The sequence below is a fragment of the Phyllopteryx taeniolatus genome, chromosome 11, assembly GCF_024500385.1.
Source record: "Phyllopteryx taeniolatus isolate TA_2022b chromosome 11, UOR_Ptae_1.2, whole genome shotgun sequence".
In the NCBI taxonomy this organism is placed as follows: Eukaryota; Metazoa; Chordata; class Actinopteri; order Syngnathiformes; family Syngnathidae; genus Phyllopteryx; species Phyllopteryx taeniolatus.
Window position 1 is genome coordinate 27,139,608 of NC_084512.1, and position 16,884 is coordinate 27,156,491.

At 43.9% G+C, this 16,884-nt stretch overlaps 1 protein-coding gene and 1 long non-coding RNA gene across 2 annotated transcripts in view; one reads left to right on the forward strand and one right to left on the reverse strand.

The window, feature by feature from the left end:
• Positions 1–43: 43 nt before the first annotated feature.
• On the reverse strand, positions 44–10,416 carry LOC133485772 (acetylcholine receptor subunit alpha-like). The gene is made up of 10 exons (XM_061790034.1): positions 10,234–10,416; positions 4,450–4,592; positions 4,000–4,044; positions 3,675–3,784; positions 3,395–3,590; positions 2,970–3,207; positions 2,196–2,419; positions 1,445–1,559; positions 1,191–1,315; positions 44–1,078 (listed from the first exon to the last, which is right to left on the reverse strand). Exons 1-10 carry the CDS (start codon positions 10,286–10,288, stop codon positions 950–952), a joined length of 1,380 nt encoding a protein of 459 aa, XP_061646018.1. The 5' UTR covers positions 10,289–10,416; the 3' UTR covers positions 44–949.
• Positions 10,417–10,552: 136 nt separating this feature from the next.
• LOC133485778 (uncharacterized) overlaps positions 10,553–16,884 on the forward strand; it is a 45,480-nt gene continuing 39,148 nt past the window's right edge. The window contains exons 1-2 of the long non-coding RNA XR_009790800.1: positions 10,553–11,243; positions 16,033–16,143. This is a non-coding gene — a long non-coding RNA (uncharacterized LOC133485778). The remainder of the gene's footprint in view (positions 11,244–16,032; positions 16,144–16,884) is intronic.

A 16,884-nucleotide genomic window follows, 5' to 3' on the forward strand; every position in this document is an offset into this window, starting at 1 on the left:
GTCATTTCAAATACTGTTGAAACAAACAAACAAACAGAAAAGATACAGTAATTTCAAGTTTATTGCCAACTTCTGCACATACACGCAACTGGAATTATATTTAAAAAAAAAAAAAAAAAAAAAAAGAAGAAGAAGAATATGTGAGCTCAATATGAACTTCACTGGCAAACTGGACCCAATCAATCACGTTCAGCAACAACGCAACCACAATTTCCTTTTGCTATTTGCACTTTATGTATTCCTTTGTTTCTTAGTACAGAATGTTAAGTTAGCCTTCTCACATTAGCGTCTATCAATCGTTTGACAGAAATAAAAATAAAAAAAATGAATTCGACATATTGTCACGAAGAGACACTTTTTTTTTTTTTTCTCCAATTACCAACATAATAACAAACAACAAATCAATACTTTTTATGATTTGAGATACTTGGGTACAATTTTATTTAGCGTTCTTGTGCAATACATTTTAATTGGTAAATCATTCCCCCCCCCCCCCCCCCCGCCCCTATAGTTAAGCGTAGTTTTACTTTTCAAACTGCATCGCGTTATAGTGGTTTAGAATATATTCAATATATAATTGCTAGATACAAAAAGTCAGTTTTTTTTCAAGGGGCTAATTTGCATATCCTAAGTGCCCAATGGAAAATGTCCCGTATTGTCGCTTATCCAAAAGGCAAAGAAGAGTCATTTTATTGTGTTTTGGGGGAAAACATTTTCAGTGGACATCCGCGTTTGGTATCCTGTTAATAAAAGCTGCAAAAAGAAGTGGAACACAGATGAGCTTTTCCGCTCGTGTTGTGCTTGGAAAGAATTCATCCCAAACAGTAGACGACGAGACAAATTGAGCCGCTACAGCGCGCCAAAGAAAATCTCCAGTCCAACTCCAAATCCCCACTCCGAATGTCCGCGTTCATGCGAGACACGGAGGGAGAGGAAAAAGAGCGCTCGGTCACAGCGTGTTGAGCTCGATGAGCCGGCCGGCGAATACGGCGAGCGTGCCGACGATGCACACGGCCATGAAGACGCACAGCAGGATGTGATCCAGGACCATGGCCACAAACTTCCACTCCTCAGCCGCCTGCAACCGTCGGACATTTTGTCACACGCCGTGCCGATTACAAGGAGTCCATGCGTGAGTCGTGTCGTTATGATAGTGTAGCTTGACAACGGCGGCGCTCTCCCTTTCTTACATTGTTGGACTCCTCGTCCGACTTCATGGTCTCGGCGATGTACTTGACGCCTTCGATGGCACTGCGGACGTCCGGGTTCTTGATGATGGGTGACTGGTAGGGGACGCCGGCGGGCGTGGGGTTACCTGACCGACACAAGCTCCACGTGAAATCACTTTTGCTTGCGTAAACCTTTTCCCTTCATTTTCAGGGAGGAAAAAAACAAAAATTCCCACGGTTTTGCGCAGCAACATTAGGTCACTTTGTGTTCTGACCTGAGATGTCGGAGATGTCCATGTCGGTGGGAAACGACCTCTTCTGACGGATCTCCTGGCTGGGACGCTTCATGGTGGAGAAGAACATCATGTTGGGGATTTTTTCGATGAATACCTGACACGAGGAAAAGCGGCAGAGAACCAATGAGCACTTTTCTAGATTCAGCCCAAAACTTGAAATCCGACTTTCAACCCTAAGCCTGGCTTCATAACCCTAATTTGAAATGCTTCGCCAATTTTAAACTCCAATTTGGACCCCTAAAACCATAACCTCAAACCCTAATTTGAAACCCTAACACTATTTGGAGACCCTAACCCTGGCTTGAAAGCCTAATTTGAAACTTTAAACCCTAGTTTGACACCCAAACCCTGGCTTCAAACCCTATTTTGAACTGCCAACCGTGGTTTCGGAACTCAAATTTGAAATCCTAACTCAGGCTTGAAATTCCAACTTTGTGCCCTTGTTGTAGTTGGAAAGCTGAAAGCTTAAGAGCCACATTTGAAGCCCGAGCTCGAATTTGAAGCCCTGCTTCGAGGCCCTCATCCCGGCTTTAGTCCCGTCTTTGAAACCCTGACCCGAGTTGAAAACCTTAACACCGACTTGAAACCCAAATTTCCGATCTTATATCTCCATTCTGATGAGTCCCGATGAGTTGTCCCCGCGAACAAAGAAAGGCCTCTGGAATCAAAGGCGACCACTCTTGAGGAAATTCGGTCACATCCCACGACATCCCCCCCCCCCCCCCGCTACCTTGCGTATCCAGGCGGGCATGGTGTGCGTGCTGGGCGAGCGGTGGTGCGTGTTGATGACGATGACGGTGATGATGATGGAGGCGATGACGAACACCATGGTGAACAGCATGTACTTCCCGATGAGCGGCACGGCGCTGGACGTGGACGGGATGAGCTCCACGATGACCAGCAGGAAGACGGTGAGCGACAGCAGCACAGAGATGGACAGGGTCATCTTCTCGCCTGGAGAAAGACGGCCGCCCATGTTCCACATTGGGTGAGCGTTTTCATAACATTTTCAAATAATAGAGAACAATTTTAGCTTGGATGAACTTTAAAACTTTGCAAATATTTTCAAGCTTTTTTTTTTTTTAAAAGTTTAATTACAATAATTTCGTACTGTACTGGGTGTCTTTAGCACATTTTGTACTGTAGTTACTGGTTGTTTTTAGGCCACAAATACAAGTGCTTCAATTTAACGGACAATCTGACTTAACGGACCCCCCCCCCCTCCCCCAATTAGTCAGTTAAATTGAGGTTCCACTGTATTTCAATTCATATCTGCTGAAAACGAAGTCACTAAATTGACAAAAAAATGGCGTGACTCAAGGCCTCGTTCCTTGCATCGGAAAGGAAAGTAAAAACGGCTACCGGAAATGGGCAACATTGTGAAGCAACCAGATGGCAGAGATTGTTTACATGCCGTGCCAGGTGCTGCTGTTTTGGTTAGCAGCAGTTAAAATGTACATTCACATCACGTTCCCTCTCAGAGCGTTGTCGTGCGTTCACGTACCAGAGTCCGTGGGCAGGTAGAAGACGAGGCCGGTGAGGAAGGAGAAGAGCATGCAGGGGATGATGACGTTGACGATGAAGTACAGCGGCAGTCGCAGCATGAGGAAGTGGTAGGTGATGTCCAGGTAGGGCGTGTCGGGGCAGCATGTGTAGTAGACCCAGTGCTTCCAGCTGCGGTAGTCCTTCAGAACCCACTCGCCGGACTCCATGAAGTTGCTTAGATCAGGACGATCGCTGTCCTACAAGTACGCAGCGAGTTGTAGAGATTTTGCTCATTTTCAACAAAAAATACGCTCGTTTATTTTTCATGCAAGTAACTTCCGCCGGTTGACGTTTGGTGTCACGCTAAACGTAAAACAAAGGGAATCGCGTTGACAATTCCCGGGATTGCGCATGCCTATACTCGATCGCCGGTAGAAAACTGACCGGATTGATGACGACCAGCAGGCCGTCATACGTCCACGTGCCGAGCTTCATGCTGCAGTTCTGCAGGTCGAAGGGGAAATGGAGGACGACGATCTCGCAGTAGCTCTTGAAGATGGCGGGCGGGTTCCACGTGATCTGGCCGGTGTGCTCCAGCAGCACTTTGGTTTCGTGGATGATGGCGAAATCGCCGTCGGCGCTGGGAAAGATGGCGGAAAGGACAATTTGTGAATAGTGAAGCGAGACTAGGCAGTAGTTGAGTGTACATAAAAAGCGGGTTTACTTATTGTAAAGCACCAAGTCGGGCTTCCAAATGTCCATGGAAGGGATTCTGATCTTCCTCACCCCCCCGTACTCGTCAGGGTTCCATCTCAGGTTTACGTCTGTCCATTGCTGCGCGTAAAAGTGAAACGATGTTGGTCATAAATCAACACAAAAATCTGTACGGGTAGCAAACAGGACAAGGCAGGATGAATCATTCATCTAAATTTCCTGGTCAAATACATTTGTGAGTAAAAAGTCACGAAAGTGATCGAAAATGATGACCGTCGTCGGACAAAACCTTCAAAAGATGTGAAATGATAAGATACCGTAAAGTGCTTGCTTACTTGTCTGAGACGAACGTTGCTGGTCACAATCTGGTTGACTTCGTCCTGAAGGTCGTAGAAAGAAAGAATCCGATGATTATGTCTTAATGCAGTTTAAACATCAATCGTTGATGTTGTTTCAATTAGGTTACGACGAAGATCACTGAAAATGCGTCATGTGCCACCGCAGGAAAAAGTCTTAGTTTGAAATGATTCTTTCAAAGAAGTTTCTTTAACGAAGAATTCAATGGAGTTGCGGCATTATGGTTGCCTGTAAAACCATTTGGTCTTTTGTCTTTTGTGACGTTTTCGCGTACATGGACGGCACGAAAGCGCCACGTTTAAAAGCACTGCGAATGCTGGAGGCGTTAAGTCCACAGCGACCCCGTTTTGCAGAAAGTCGCCAAAGTCCGAGCAAAAGCGACGGCTTGAAAAGTTCCATTTTGTAAAGTTTGGGAGCGTCTCGCTTACCACGCTGATGAGCTGGATGAGCTGCAGTCCCACGGTGACCACCACCGCCTCGCTGAAGTGGTTGACTGGCCGCACCACCTTGTTGTAGCCGCTGAACAGATGTTTGACCAGACGCGTCTCGTCCTGCGAGCACCACGCCCGACCTGCCACGCACGGCCTTGAAATTAAATCGCTGATTTTTTTTTTTTTTTTTTTTTTCTCCACAAAAAAAAAGGATTTATTTTTCCCGTCTTCAAAAAAAGCAAATGACTGACATTATTCAAAACTTTATTATTATTATTTTTTTTACCTTAATGGGATTTGCTTTATTTCCCCTGATACCAAACGCACTTTGACATTGGAAACATTTCACTAGCTTACATCAACTTCCACAGAAATACAAGGAACCCTCACATATTCATCTATTCGTGCAAGATTTTTTTCATGCTAAGGCGCAAAAGAAAATGCTGGCATCTTGGTGTCAAAGTATGTTGAAGTGAGTTGAGGAGTTTCAATTCGACATTAGTTCTTTGCTGCCATCTTGTGTTATAGATAGGCGGTTGCAAACGTTATTAGGGGCCTTCAGAATAAGCAGTACTGGCCTGTGTAACGTCAACTATATTAGCAATGGGACTTTGTTTCACTTTGTCGGAACAAAATTCATACTTTTACAAATCAGCATATCTGGTGTGATGTTTTTCATGCATTTTGCAAAAGTGTTTTTAGATAAATATTCATTGTGACCTGCTCCAGATGATGTCCCTGGCACACAGTTACGTGCCGTTATTGAGCATGTTGGTATCGTGTTGATGGTTTGCGATGTAATTGTGCCGGCATTAAGAGCTGGATAAAGTCGGGTAACTACTCGCTGAAGGCCGTGGTACCAAATGTCCAGCCCGCTGGTGGGTTTCGTTCAATCATATGAATGAATGGATAAATCGATTAGTCTCCCAGCCCTAGTGTGTCATTTCACGGAGTGATCAGTAAGTGGCGCCATTCCATAGAGGGAAGTTCAAGACAACCTTGTGGACACGAATGCTGCCTTGAACTGCCATCACAGATGTTATTTCGGGCTGACGTTGTAGCACCCGACCTGACTCATGTTTGAGTCCCGTCAAATACCGGAACCCGTGGGCTAAGAAATGAACAAGCGGCCCCTCTCCCGCTCGGCTTCCCACCCGCAAGCCGAGACCCCCGCGGCTCGCAATACAGGAAGAGTGGGGGATTATCAGCTGACAGACGCGCAGAAACAGGCGCACACAGACGGATTCAGTCGGGATCAACAAGCGGCCGGCATTCCTTGCCAAGAGAACTTAATCTGAGCGCTAAGAGGCTACGTGGGGAGGGCACAGGCCTTAGCCAATCCACTTAACTTGGGAGTTAACCTCTTTGTGTGCAGTTAAACTTGCTGAAGCAGCATTTGGCTCATCAACAGAGGATATTCTTGTTCGGTTGCAAAGGGGTGAAAAATTGCCAGCAAAGTTGCAACTACACGGTTGTTTGTTTGTTTATGATCACAAATTGGTTACAACATTTTGTTCACAAAATGGAGATTACGAATACGTCTTCGCAAAATGGTTACAAAAATGTTTGGGGGAAATTGATGTGGCGAAAAACGTGATCTCGCACACAACAACAATGTTAAGTTGCAGATTCGTGTGTGTGTGTGTGTGTATTTCTGGAATCTTCTGCTGGTGTGTATCCTCTTTCATGAAGTCTGCAACACACACACTCACACAAGCTGTTTACTGCGTCGCGTCTACTCTTGAATGTTTAACACAAAGATGGAGCTAATTGTTATTGTGCGCGTCACGCCACCCACTTTGATGTGGCCGCCCACCGAAATAGAAAAAGGGGCGGCACCCTCCGTGCATTTGCAGCTGTCAATCAACAGCAGAACCTGGCCCCGCTCGCGTTTCCGGACTGCGCCCGAGTAAAACGACACATGGAGGTTTTTCCTGACACTTAACTCCAATCCCTGGTATTTGAGACGACGTCAAATTGTTCCCCCCATCTTGCACGAGCTCCATTTGTTTGTTTGTTCGTTAGCAGCATTACGCTTAAACCAGATTCCAAAATGGATTCAATTTGTTTTGTCGCTCAAAATTCCAAAGGTGAAGTCCTGTGAATACATCAGGAAAGTATTCACAACGCTTTACTTTGTTGTCATTTTGCTGGGTATCGGCCTTATTCCGAAACAGGTTATTGTTATGTTTTCGAAAAATGTATGTTTTCTTTTTGAGTCTCAATACAATCCTCCACCGCTGCTCCAGAATGCAAATGGTACGGTCCTCTCCGCCTTACTATTTTCTGTCTAATACGTTGGTAACTGAGTGGGGGAAGAATTTTCGAAAAAGTCAATCAGGCTGACACAATGATCGGGTTGCCTCATCAGGACCTTTTGTTGTGAAGCGATGCCTTCACTGTCTTGAAAAAGCCTGCTCACTCGGATAATTCCATTGTGTCTTTGTAAGCGTCGGCGAGATTGCCTAAACGTTATTTCGGTGAATCTTTGTGTTCATCTTTTGTCCTGAAGATCTTTTCCGTCGATTCTACTGCATACGCTCAGTATGTCAACACCGTCACGCTGCTTAGAATACAACACAGCGGTGCGACTTTATTGAAGCATAAAACAACCTTTATAGTCCCCAACAGACAGGCCTCGTAGAATATGTGTGCAATTGTGAAAAGATGAATAGATTATTAATTGCTTTTAGATTGTTAAGAACGTGTTTATGATGAAATATTGGACCGTAAGAGTTATTGATTACATAGGAGAGCCTGCAGGGTGATGTGACCCGAGAACAATCAAGCCGGCGTAATCTCGTTTTTTGATGGACGCGCTGGTAACGGCCGGCTAGTAAATATTGTTTGGAGCGTGCGACGCAGCTGACGATAAAACAAAAGGCCAGCCGGTGATTTAGCAACTTTTATGGCGTCTTTATCCGCTCGTTGGTGGTGGGAAACACCCGGCGTCCATTTGTTACGCGGATGGCTCCACTCGCTGAATCGGAAAATGTGGACGTTATTAATTACGCTGGCATTGGAAAAAGGGCTCGCCTTGAACGCTGGGTGCGCTTGATTTATATCTGAGGAGCGCATCACACAGAAGTGTAATTTGAGATTTGAACACCATCTTGCCAAAATGCGCCTCTAAAAATGTTCAAGCATCATATATGACAAGAACACAGATTGTCAAATATCATCATAATTGTTGCAGCTTGTGTTTTGGTGTTTTCTGCTTTGGGAAACAATTATTGCAAAATAAGCATTCTCTGATTTTATTTTTTTTCAACTGGAACCCTATCCCACCCTAACCCCAACACCCCCAAATTCAAACCTCCAACCCTAATCCGTGACCCCAACTGATCCCCTCCTCCTCTTAGTAACCTAATACTAACCTCCCCGTTTCGCCTCGCCTAACCCCTAACCACCTCACCCCTCACTCTAACCCTAAAAAACAAAACTTTACTAACATAAAACTATCCTTCACCTTCATCCCTTCCTAAACCTAACTGCCCTTACCCCTGATCCTTGACCCTAACTGACCCCCTGCCTTCCTCACTCTTAATTGTTAGCACAAAATTCCCTTTTCATCGTAGTTCATGTTTCTCTTCCTGTTTTCTCAAACGCCAAGCCACACAACCCCGACTCTATCTCACTTGCATGACAATTCTTGTTAAAACCGAGTGTCCTTTTGTTTTCACATTTTACTGTTAATTCAGCCACTGCCCTTGACCTGCCTTTTATATTCGTCAACTGGAAGCCAACCGTTTACTGCCATTGACGTATATATACACGTCAAGTATGTTTATCGACAGGTAGGCATGGGAGAAGTCTCTCCCAGCTTGTCTGTGAAATTCAGTTTTGTAAAACCACTGTAATGACTAACAGATCCCCGCAGAGGGCGGCGTTGCGTCGCTTTGGATTGGAGACCAGCGCAGCTTTTGAATAGAAGATAGAGTAGGCAGTCAGTCGATTAGGATGGTGAGAAACGGCTATACTCGCACTCAGAGTATGTATATGTATGGTATAAACAAGAGTACCTGTTGCGGTAGGTAGTAGAAAGTGTGTGTCACAAATGTAAATACATCAATGACGTTCAGCTCCAGCTATGCGGTGAGTCAGCGTAGCGTTTCTTAATTGTATATCTGTAAAGAAATGATTATATTGCCATCCAAAGACCTTCATCAGTTTTTGTTTTATAATTTGAGGTGTCACAAAAGCAAAAAAATATTAACTTCAAAGTCACTTTTCTGCTTGACGTGCTTCAAAAAGTTTCTTTTCTCTGCTTTTTTGCTCAGAAAGCGCTTCTATTGTCACAGAACCAATTCCGTGGGTTGCGAAAGATCAGTCAAAATGCTCTAAAACCACTGGCAATATGGAGAACTGCTTTGCCAAACGGCTGGGAGCGGATTAACAGCAGTTTACCTCGTTTTACACTTTTATCCCCGTTAACAACATTTGAATGTGACGAATTGCCTGTCTGTTTTCCGTTCTTTCCTATGGGAACTTTTAGAGTATTTCATCTTGAAACCCGGCAGGGGAGAGAGTCCTTGCGTCCTCGTCAAAATTGACGAAACGGCCGACTCTCCGCGGCTTGTAAATCAGCGTGCAGCAGAAGGCGCCTGCTGCCCCGACGAAATGCCTCAAATTCGAACACGGTCGGGAATGCTGACAATGCGGAGCTGCCGCTTTTAGAGAATCTCAAGGACGATGAGGGCTGTGGGAGGGGGCGGGGGGTTGGGGGTGGGGCACTCACTTATGTGGAAAACAAAAGCTTGAACCCCACCCTGCTGCAAACCATGCTAGTAAATCCAAATGAAGTATCCCGACCATTTCTCCTTCTTAGTCGTTGTAGCATCCTTAGTTGTTTCGTTGTTACAACTTCCAACTTTTTGGAGAAATGAACTGTCGTTTGGCCGATTTTCTTTGCGTTGTCTTGAGAGGAAAAATGTGAAATGAAAGCGCTTGCATGGCGGCAGTGAAATCGACTCGCTTCACAGCGAGCTGCAGTCTGGCGTATAATGCACATTTCTTCAGAAAAAGAGGCTTCATGCGGTTTCCTTTCCAACGAAACATAAAGCCAAGAGAATGAAACATTGTGTATTTAAAGCAACCACGTAGCTTGACCGTTAAGTCCGCTAGCTTGATGCTAACATGTAGTGGAAAAGCAAGACTGTGATAACAAATAGCATCCGTGTGCTATAAGGCTTCAAGCAACACAAACGGCAAAGCAACACATGTAGATGGACAATATAACAATTCAGGCGTATGTTCTATCCCCTGCGAAAAGCAACTCATATTTTTTCTGTTTCTGAGTCACAGTCGTTGTGAACCCCATCTTCGTTTGTGTCTGCATGACTGTATCATACTGCCCCTAGTGACCAAGTCGCACACTGTAGAAAGAGCCACAATCGCAAACTGTTTAATTCTTAACATTCTATTTATTTAGGGAGTTACTATGTTTTTGTAAAGTACAGGAAGGACAGTATTATCGAGTGCCATTTTCCTTATTAAAAAAACACAACTTTTTTAGTTTTTTTGTGGGTGGGAGGGGCATTCATGACTCAGTCCACACTCTGCATTATGAACTAATTCAATAATAAAAAGGCAAAAATCATATATCAAAAATATCATGAATATCTGATATGTATATTTCAGGCTTATGTAGTTTGAAAAGACTGAAATCTTGAATATAAAATAGCTTGACCGCTGTTTTTGAGGTTCCTTTCAAGGGCCTGCAATGGAACCACGTCGCGCTTTGGGATCTGACTGACATTTCGCTTTAGCTTATGGACTCACCAGCCAATGCGCAGAGGATCCAAAACGGCGCCGTGTGGAACCTCGTCAGCTTCATATCTCCTCCGCGAGTCTGTCACACAAAAAAAAAAGACAAGAGGGGAGGTGGCAGGCTCGCCTCTCTTTGGACGACTCGGCCGGTTTTGCGGGCGAGCGAGTCATGTGAAGCCGGGAAGGCAGCTCTGGTTTCTAAGGGCACCGGTCCATTCTGTCCCCTCCCCTCCAAGCTCCGCCCCCGCCCCCCCGCAACCCACCGGGACAGCATCCGCACGTCCCTGCACACTTGGAGACAGCTGCCAGCGTGTGCGTGTGTGTGTTCTCAGTTTCAAATTGGGGCTTCAAGCCATGTTTATGGTTTGAAAGTTGGTTTTTAAGACAGATTTTGCCTTTCCAGACAGGGTTACGGTTTCCAGATAATGTTTTTTTTTTTTTAACCACGGTTAGTGTTTCAAAGTCGGGTTTCAAACACATTGATAAGGTTTCGAATCGATCCAGAGTTAGGATTTCAAGAAATACTGTCGGTTTTAAGTTTCGAACTCGGGTTTTAAGACTGGGTTAGGATTTCCACCAAGATTTAGCCACTTTAGGGAGTCAAGTCAAGATAAGCCTTTCAAATGAGGGTTTCAAAAACACGGTTAGGGGTTCAAACCAGGGTTTTCAAAATGGGCTTAGACTTCCAAACAAGGGTTAGCGTATCAAGGTACGGTTTCGAGCAATGTCAACGCCAAGCCCACAGTTAAGAGTCCCAAAGTAGGGTTTCAAAACAGAGTTAGGATTACCAATTAGGGTTTTAAAAGAGGATTAGGCTTCCAAATCAAGAGTTCCAAACAGAGGGTACAAATCAACAGTGTGGTCGTTGTTGGTGCATGTCAATAATTTTCCAGTGACCTCATCTCAACCCGCTCAGCGCAGACAGCACATCGCAAACGCACACGGACGGACGGACGGACGGACGACACGGACGTGGAGGCAGACAGAAGGCCAGCTGAGGGCCCTCGCCGCGAGAATGGAAGGTATGCACGCACGCACGCACGCTCGGTGGGAGGAAAGTGAACTCTGAACAACTGAACACTTCCACTCACCGTCGGCGCATTGCTGCTCGATGTGCAAGCCGCGTTTAAAAATAACGTTCAGCTCATTTCACTCCATACGCAAGACAGACAGATCGTTTCCAACTTCGGCTCTTCAAATAGAGCACTGATATTATACTCTTTATTTCAAATTGTACCGTTTAACTCTTTTGTGGCCACTTTTGGCCAATTGAAACCCATGAAAATGATGTTTTGTTTTGTTTTTTTAAAATGTCCACGTTATTTACTGGATTGGGTAAAATGGGTTTCATTCGAGACTCAACAAATGTTTGTTCTCTACCAGATTAGATCACGAGGTCATCGAGTTTTGGACAAAGTTTTAGAGACCCTCTGCTGACCATGGAGAACAATTCCATTTCAATTTAAGATTTGGGAGCTCTCTCTGGTGGCTGTAAAAATAAATAAATAAATAAATAAAAGAATGTTTTTTTTTTGTTTTTTTTCAAATGTACTGAGATTATATATAATAATATTTTTTTAAGGTTATGCTCATGACAATAACTGATGTAATGATAGACTGTCACCAGCCACCGACGAGCTGAAAGTGTTGTAAAAACGAACAAGGCCGAAAGTTAAAATCAATTTGAAATCTATTCCAAAAAGAAAAACTGAAAATGGAGGTGGTGCATGTTTGTATAGGGTAAGTAATAGGTCTAATCATTTGTCATAAATTTTTATTCATTTCATTTTTTTTTTTTTTTTTTTAATTCATGAATGCATAATTCCTGTGGATAAGAACAGGATAACCTAAATTTTACTATAGTGGAAATGCGTAAAATTAACGATACTCATGATTTTGGTATATACTAATAACCCTAAAAATTAGTTGGTTTGTAGTTTCTAAAAAAAAAAAAAAAAAAAAAAATTATTATTTTGAATGTACGTATGTGCGCTTGCTGTAGACTCCTTCTGCCAGTCCAGCTGCAGCCGCTAGGTGTCAGTGCAGCACCGTGAAAGCACATCCCACGCCCCCCCCCCCCCCCCCCCCCCCCCCACCCACTCGCCTGTTGACGTAGTGTAGATTCCATTTGCTACCGAGTCTTCAGTGGGGACTTTTCTGACTTAATCCACCACTTTATACCACCACTATCACATTGCAAAACTATCAATACTTTACAAAAACGCAATATTACAGCACGCAGCTGTGCCACGGAAATTGTCCGAAGCAAACCGCAATCAATCAATATCTAATATAATAATATGACAAAACAAAAACAAAAGCAAAACAAAACAAAACAATGCATCTCATTCACCAGAGATGCTGTTTATTAAATGTATTTCTGTGTGCAGAGCACTACAGACAACGTCGACTGAACAGGTTTTGCTCTGACCAACCATTTAGAGAATGGAAAAGTGATGGCTGAATTTGATTGGTTAAAAAAAACAAAACAAGAGTCCCATTGCTAATGTAGTTGAATTTACATTCGGCCGCTACTGATGCTGAAGGTCCTGGGCAGATTAGATTGACATGGCGACACATCGTGGCTGAAATTGGATTGGGGGACAAAAAAAAAAAAAAAAAAAAAAAAAATAATCTGCATACACAAATTGGAAGCAGTGTCGCCAAGAGACATGAATTTCATGGAACAAATATTAGAATTGAGGTTGTAAATGCACGTCTGTGATTCCGACCGCCCCCCCCGCCACCGCTAAATCCCTTGAACGCAAACATACTAACACACCTTGTACATCTCTTTTGTCGCACCGTCCCAAAATAGAAACATCATGCATCACTTTTCGAGAGCCCCTCGGAGTCACCCGACTTGTAATATCCGTGACGATAATACCATGCGCATATTTTAATTCTCCCCATTGTGGCCTAGAATAGTTCCCCCGAGTCCTTCAATACATCTGTAATATAGTGCCGATAATATCAGTCCATTTTGTTCCCTGGCAGCGGCGGCCCCTCTGACACGGCAGATGCGTATCTGCTAGAAGTTCATTTTAACTTTCCTCTGCTGACGCCGGAACTTTCGCTAGGGGGGGGGGGGGGGGGGGGGGGGGGGGGGAGAGTGACGCGCACAAAACGCTTGTGCGTGCACAAAGCAGAGATGGGGGAGGGGTCGCTTCTCTTGACGACTTGTGACTCGACTTTACAAAAAGAAAAACAAAAGACTTGGTCTTGGGAGTTAAAGACCGCCGACTTGACTGGAGACACGATGAGGTGTTCTTCGCACACCGAGGACGGACAGGATGGACAATGTCACAGATTGGTCTTCTTGCTTTATACAGACAGGATTGCAGGTAGCAGCTCATTCAGAAGGTGACTTGACTTGACTTGACTTGAGATAACCTCCGACTTGACCTAAGTTGTCCAAGGCAAAAAGACTTGGGATTGTGACATGAAGGTTCAGACTGGACACTTACTTGAGACTCGCACTCGACCGACTTGATCTGTTCTCTCGACTTGGGATTCGATTGGACTTGAGATGACCTGTGACTTGACTTAAGTTGTCCAAGACAAAAATGACTTGGGACTTGCTTGTGACTTGAAGGTTCAGACTTGACACTTACTTTAGAATTGTGCTTGTCTGATCTCTAGACTTGGGATTCGATTGGACTTGAGATAGCCTGTCACTTGCCTCAGACAAAATCACTTGGAAGTTTAAGACTTGAAACTTATTTTAGACTTTCATGCGTGACTTGATCCCTTCCCTAGACGTGGGACTTGATTTGACTCGGTTTTCTCAAGACAAAATGACTTGGCTCTGGCTTGAGACTTAAGGGTTAAGACTCAAAACACACTTGAGACTCGCATACGTCCCACATCATTTGGGACTTGACTAGCCCAAGACCAAATGGCTCAGGACTTGTTTCAGACTCGAAGGCTAAGACTCGAGACTAACGTAAGACTTACACGAGTGAGTGACTTGATCCCATCTCAAGACTCGGGACTTGACAAAACGAAGTGGTGGCAAAATTCCTTTTTTTTTTTTTTTTTTTTCAACCCTACCTGTGACTCGACTTGCCAAAACGACTTGGGACTCATTTGAGACTTGAGACCCGACCCCATCTGTCTACCGCACAGACGTGTCGTAGAGTTCGGCCTTTTACGGAACCGACGCGTAATTGAACGCGCCTGCTGGCTGATTGGAACGACTGAGGTAATCAGGCGCAGATGATGTCCTGTGACCCAGACAACATTTGAATTTTGACAGCGCTCGAGTGCATCACGAGGGTTTAATTCCCTCGTCGTTGACAGGGGGAAGAAATCTCCTGCCGTGTACATGAAATTAGATTACACACAAGATGCGGATTCATGTAATTATGACTCAAATGTGAGAGCACTGAGGATTAGAGGCAGCCAGATGAAAAAGATGATGGGGGGGGGGGGGGGAATAAACAGCTTCCACCGGGAGCAATTGGTGACAAAAATTGACGTGTTTCAAGTATTTCTGCACATTTAGTGACAAAAGTAAGCCGTGCAGAGTAAATGATTTGTGAATCATACGAACGGCATGCTGAAATTGACTTAGCAAGGGTATTACTGCGTGTCTTTATGCACCCGGTTCTCCTTCTGGAAGTATTTGCTACAAATCAAGGCACAATTAAAAAGGCGGTTGGCTCCCTGCATTGTCGCGAGCCTTCTTTGTGTCGATTACGCTTTCCGAAAAAAACAAGCGTCGCTTTTCAAGCGTGGGTTGAAACGCTTTCAAAGGAGCGTTTACGAGACAGAGTTGAGATTTCAAGATTAGGGTTTCAAATTCATGTTTGGAAACTGCATTAGGTTTTTGAATTAGCGTTTCAAGACGGGATTATGGTTTCAAACGAGCGTGAGGGGTTCAATTTAGAGTTTTAAACGAAGGTTACGGTTTCAAGCAAGTGTTAGGAGTTCAAAGTATGGTTTCAAGATAGAATTGTGGTTTCAAACGATGGTTAGGTTTTCAAAGTAGGGTTTCGAGCCTGTTTTATGGTTTCAAAGTCGAGTTGAATGACCGGATCAAGGTTTCAAGATAAGGGTTCAAAGTAAGATTTGTACTTTTTTTTTTTAATTTTTATTATTATTTTTTTTTTTACAAACGTTACTGCCACCTACTGCCCTCAAATGGAACAGCAATGCAAATGGCCAAAGCTCCTCGTTCCTTCGCCGTGTCATCTTCGCAAGGCCGAAATTCAGCTTTGTTCTTTGTAAAGACAAGATAATAGCAGCGTGTCTCTCATTCTGGAACATTCCCACGGATTGAATTTTTTGGGGGGGGGGGGGGGCCGTCACGGCAGATGACAACTTGTCACCTTTGTCACCCACATGACAAAATGTCATTTTCTTAGCGAGCGCATACGCAACAAGGAAAACAACAACGCTCAAATCTTCTTTTTCATGTGAATAATACAGCTTTTATTCCAAACTACGTATTGTTGGTTCACATTCACGTCTGCATAGTATAAAGCACAGTAGTTTATTTTTAGTTGGTTTATTTTGTTAAAAAATTCCAAACCATACATACATACATAATGTCTATTTACATACAGTTTGCCAATCTCACCTGCATATATAGACTTCAGATTTATTGATATACAGTATGCATATTTTTTTATTTATTTTTTTGCTGCATACAGCGCTACTCTCATTGCCTGATGTCGTGAATATGCACGCAGATATTTTTGGATGGATTTTCGTGAGCTCTGACTGTCTTGTTAAAGCCCAATTTCCCAATTTCGCTAGCAGTGAAGGCCCATTCCAGTCTCTTCTCTTCTGTTTTATTCCACGCAGACTTGAATGGCGTTCTTCATTCGTAGTTCGTACTTGAGCTCCTCCCGTTTAAGAGGGAATGTTTGACGGAAGGCGATTCCAAACACAGACGTCCCCCCGGAGGCGCTGCAGGTGAGGAGACGATTACTCACGTCCCTTAATGATAAGTGTCCTTGAATATTTTAATGAGGATTCTGGGTTATAAGAGTCTATATTTACTCGCGCCGGTGAGCTTTTTAATTTCCCCTACGTTCGCAAGGTGCGCCTCCCCGACGGATTAAGAGGAAGATTTCAGCAAATGCTTCAAACTGCGTTCGACCCTGTGTAATGGGTGAAGCAGCATGTGGTTCCTTTTAGGGCATCCTCGTACACTCTGTTGCAAGTCAACAGTTGTATGTTAGTCACAAGACCTTGCACAGTGGTACCCTGACTTGCGAGTTTAATTTGTTCTGTTAGCACGCTTGCATCTCAAATCAGCTTTCCTCATCGAAATGAATGGAAATGCTATTAATCTGTTCCAGCCCCCCAAAAAACACTAACAATTTTTGGTAAGGTGTTTTTTTTTAATTCTGAAAAAATAACTCTACATTATTGCACTGTGCAAAAAACATAGTCACGCAAAAATAAAATGGAATGTAAAGAATTAAACGAAGTATGTATGTGTTGCATAAATGGAATATTTATGCTCCAGCTCACCCCCAATGACGGGTAAAGAAAAAAGTTTGGACATTTCTGTGAGTTTATATTAACGCTGGGAAAATAACAAAGCTTGCAAATCCCAGAAGGGGGGGGGGGGGGGGGGGGGGGGAGGGGGGAAAATCCCCTAAACAAAATCAAAACTTGTTTTGAGTAATATCAATGTCATTTGCTTTT

Excerpts from the sequence above, each read along its gene's own strand:
- LOC133485772 (XM_061790034.1), bottom strand. The coding sequence starts at position 10,288 with ATGAAGCTGACGAGGTTCCACACGGCGCCGTTTTGGATCCTCTGCGCA. Across the intron at positions 4,045-4,449 it reads TCATCCAGCTCATCAGCGTG|GACGAAGTCAACCAGATTGT; the intron begins GTAAGCGAGACG and ends TACGACCTTCAG. Across the intron at positions 1,316-1,444 it reads GGACATCTCCGACATCTCAG|GTAACCCCACGCCCGCCGGC; the intron begins GTCAGAACACAA and ends TGTGTCGGTCAG.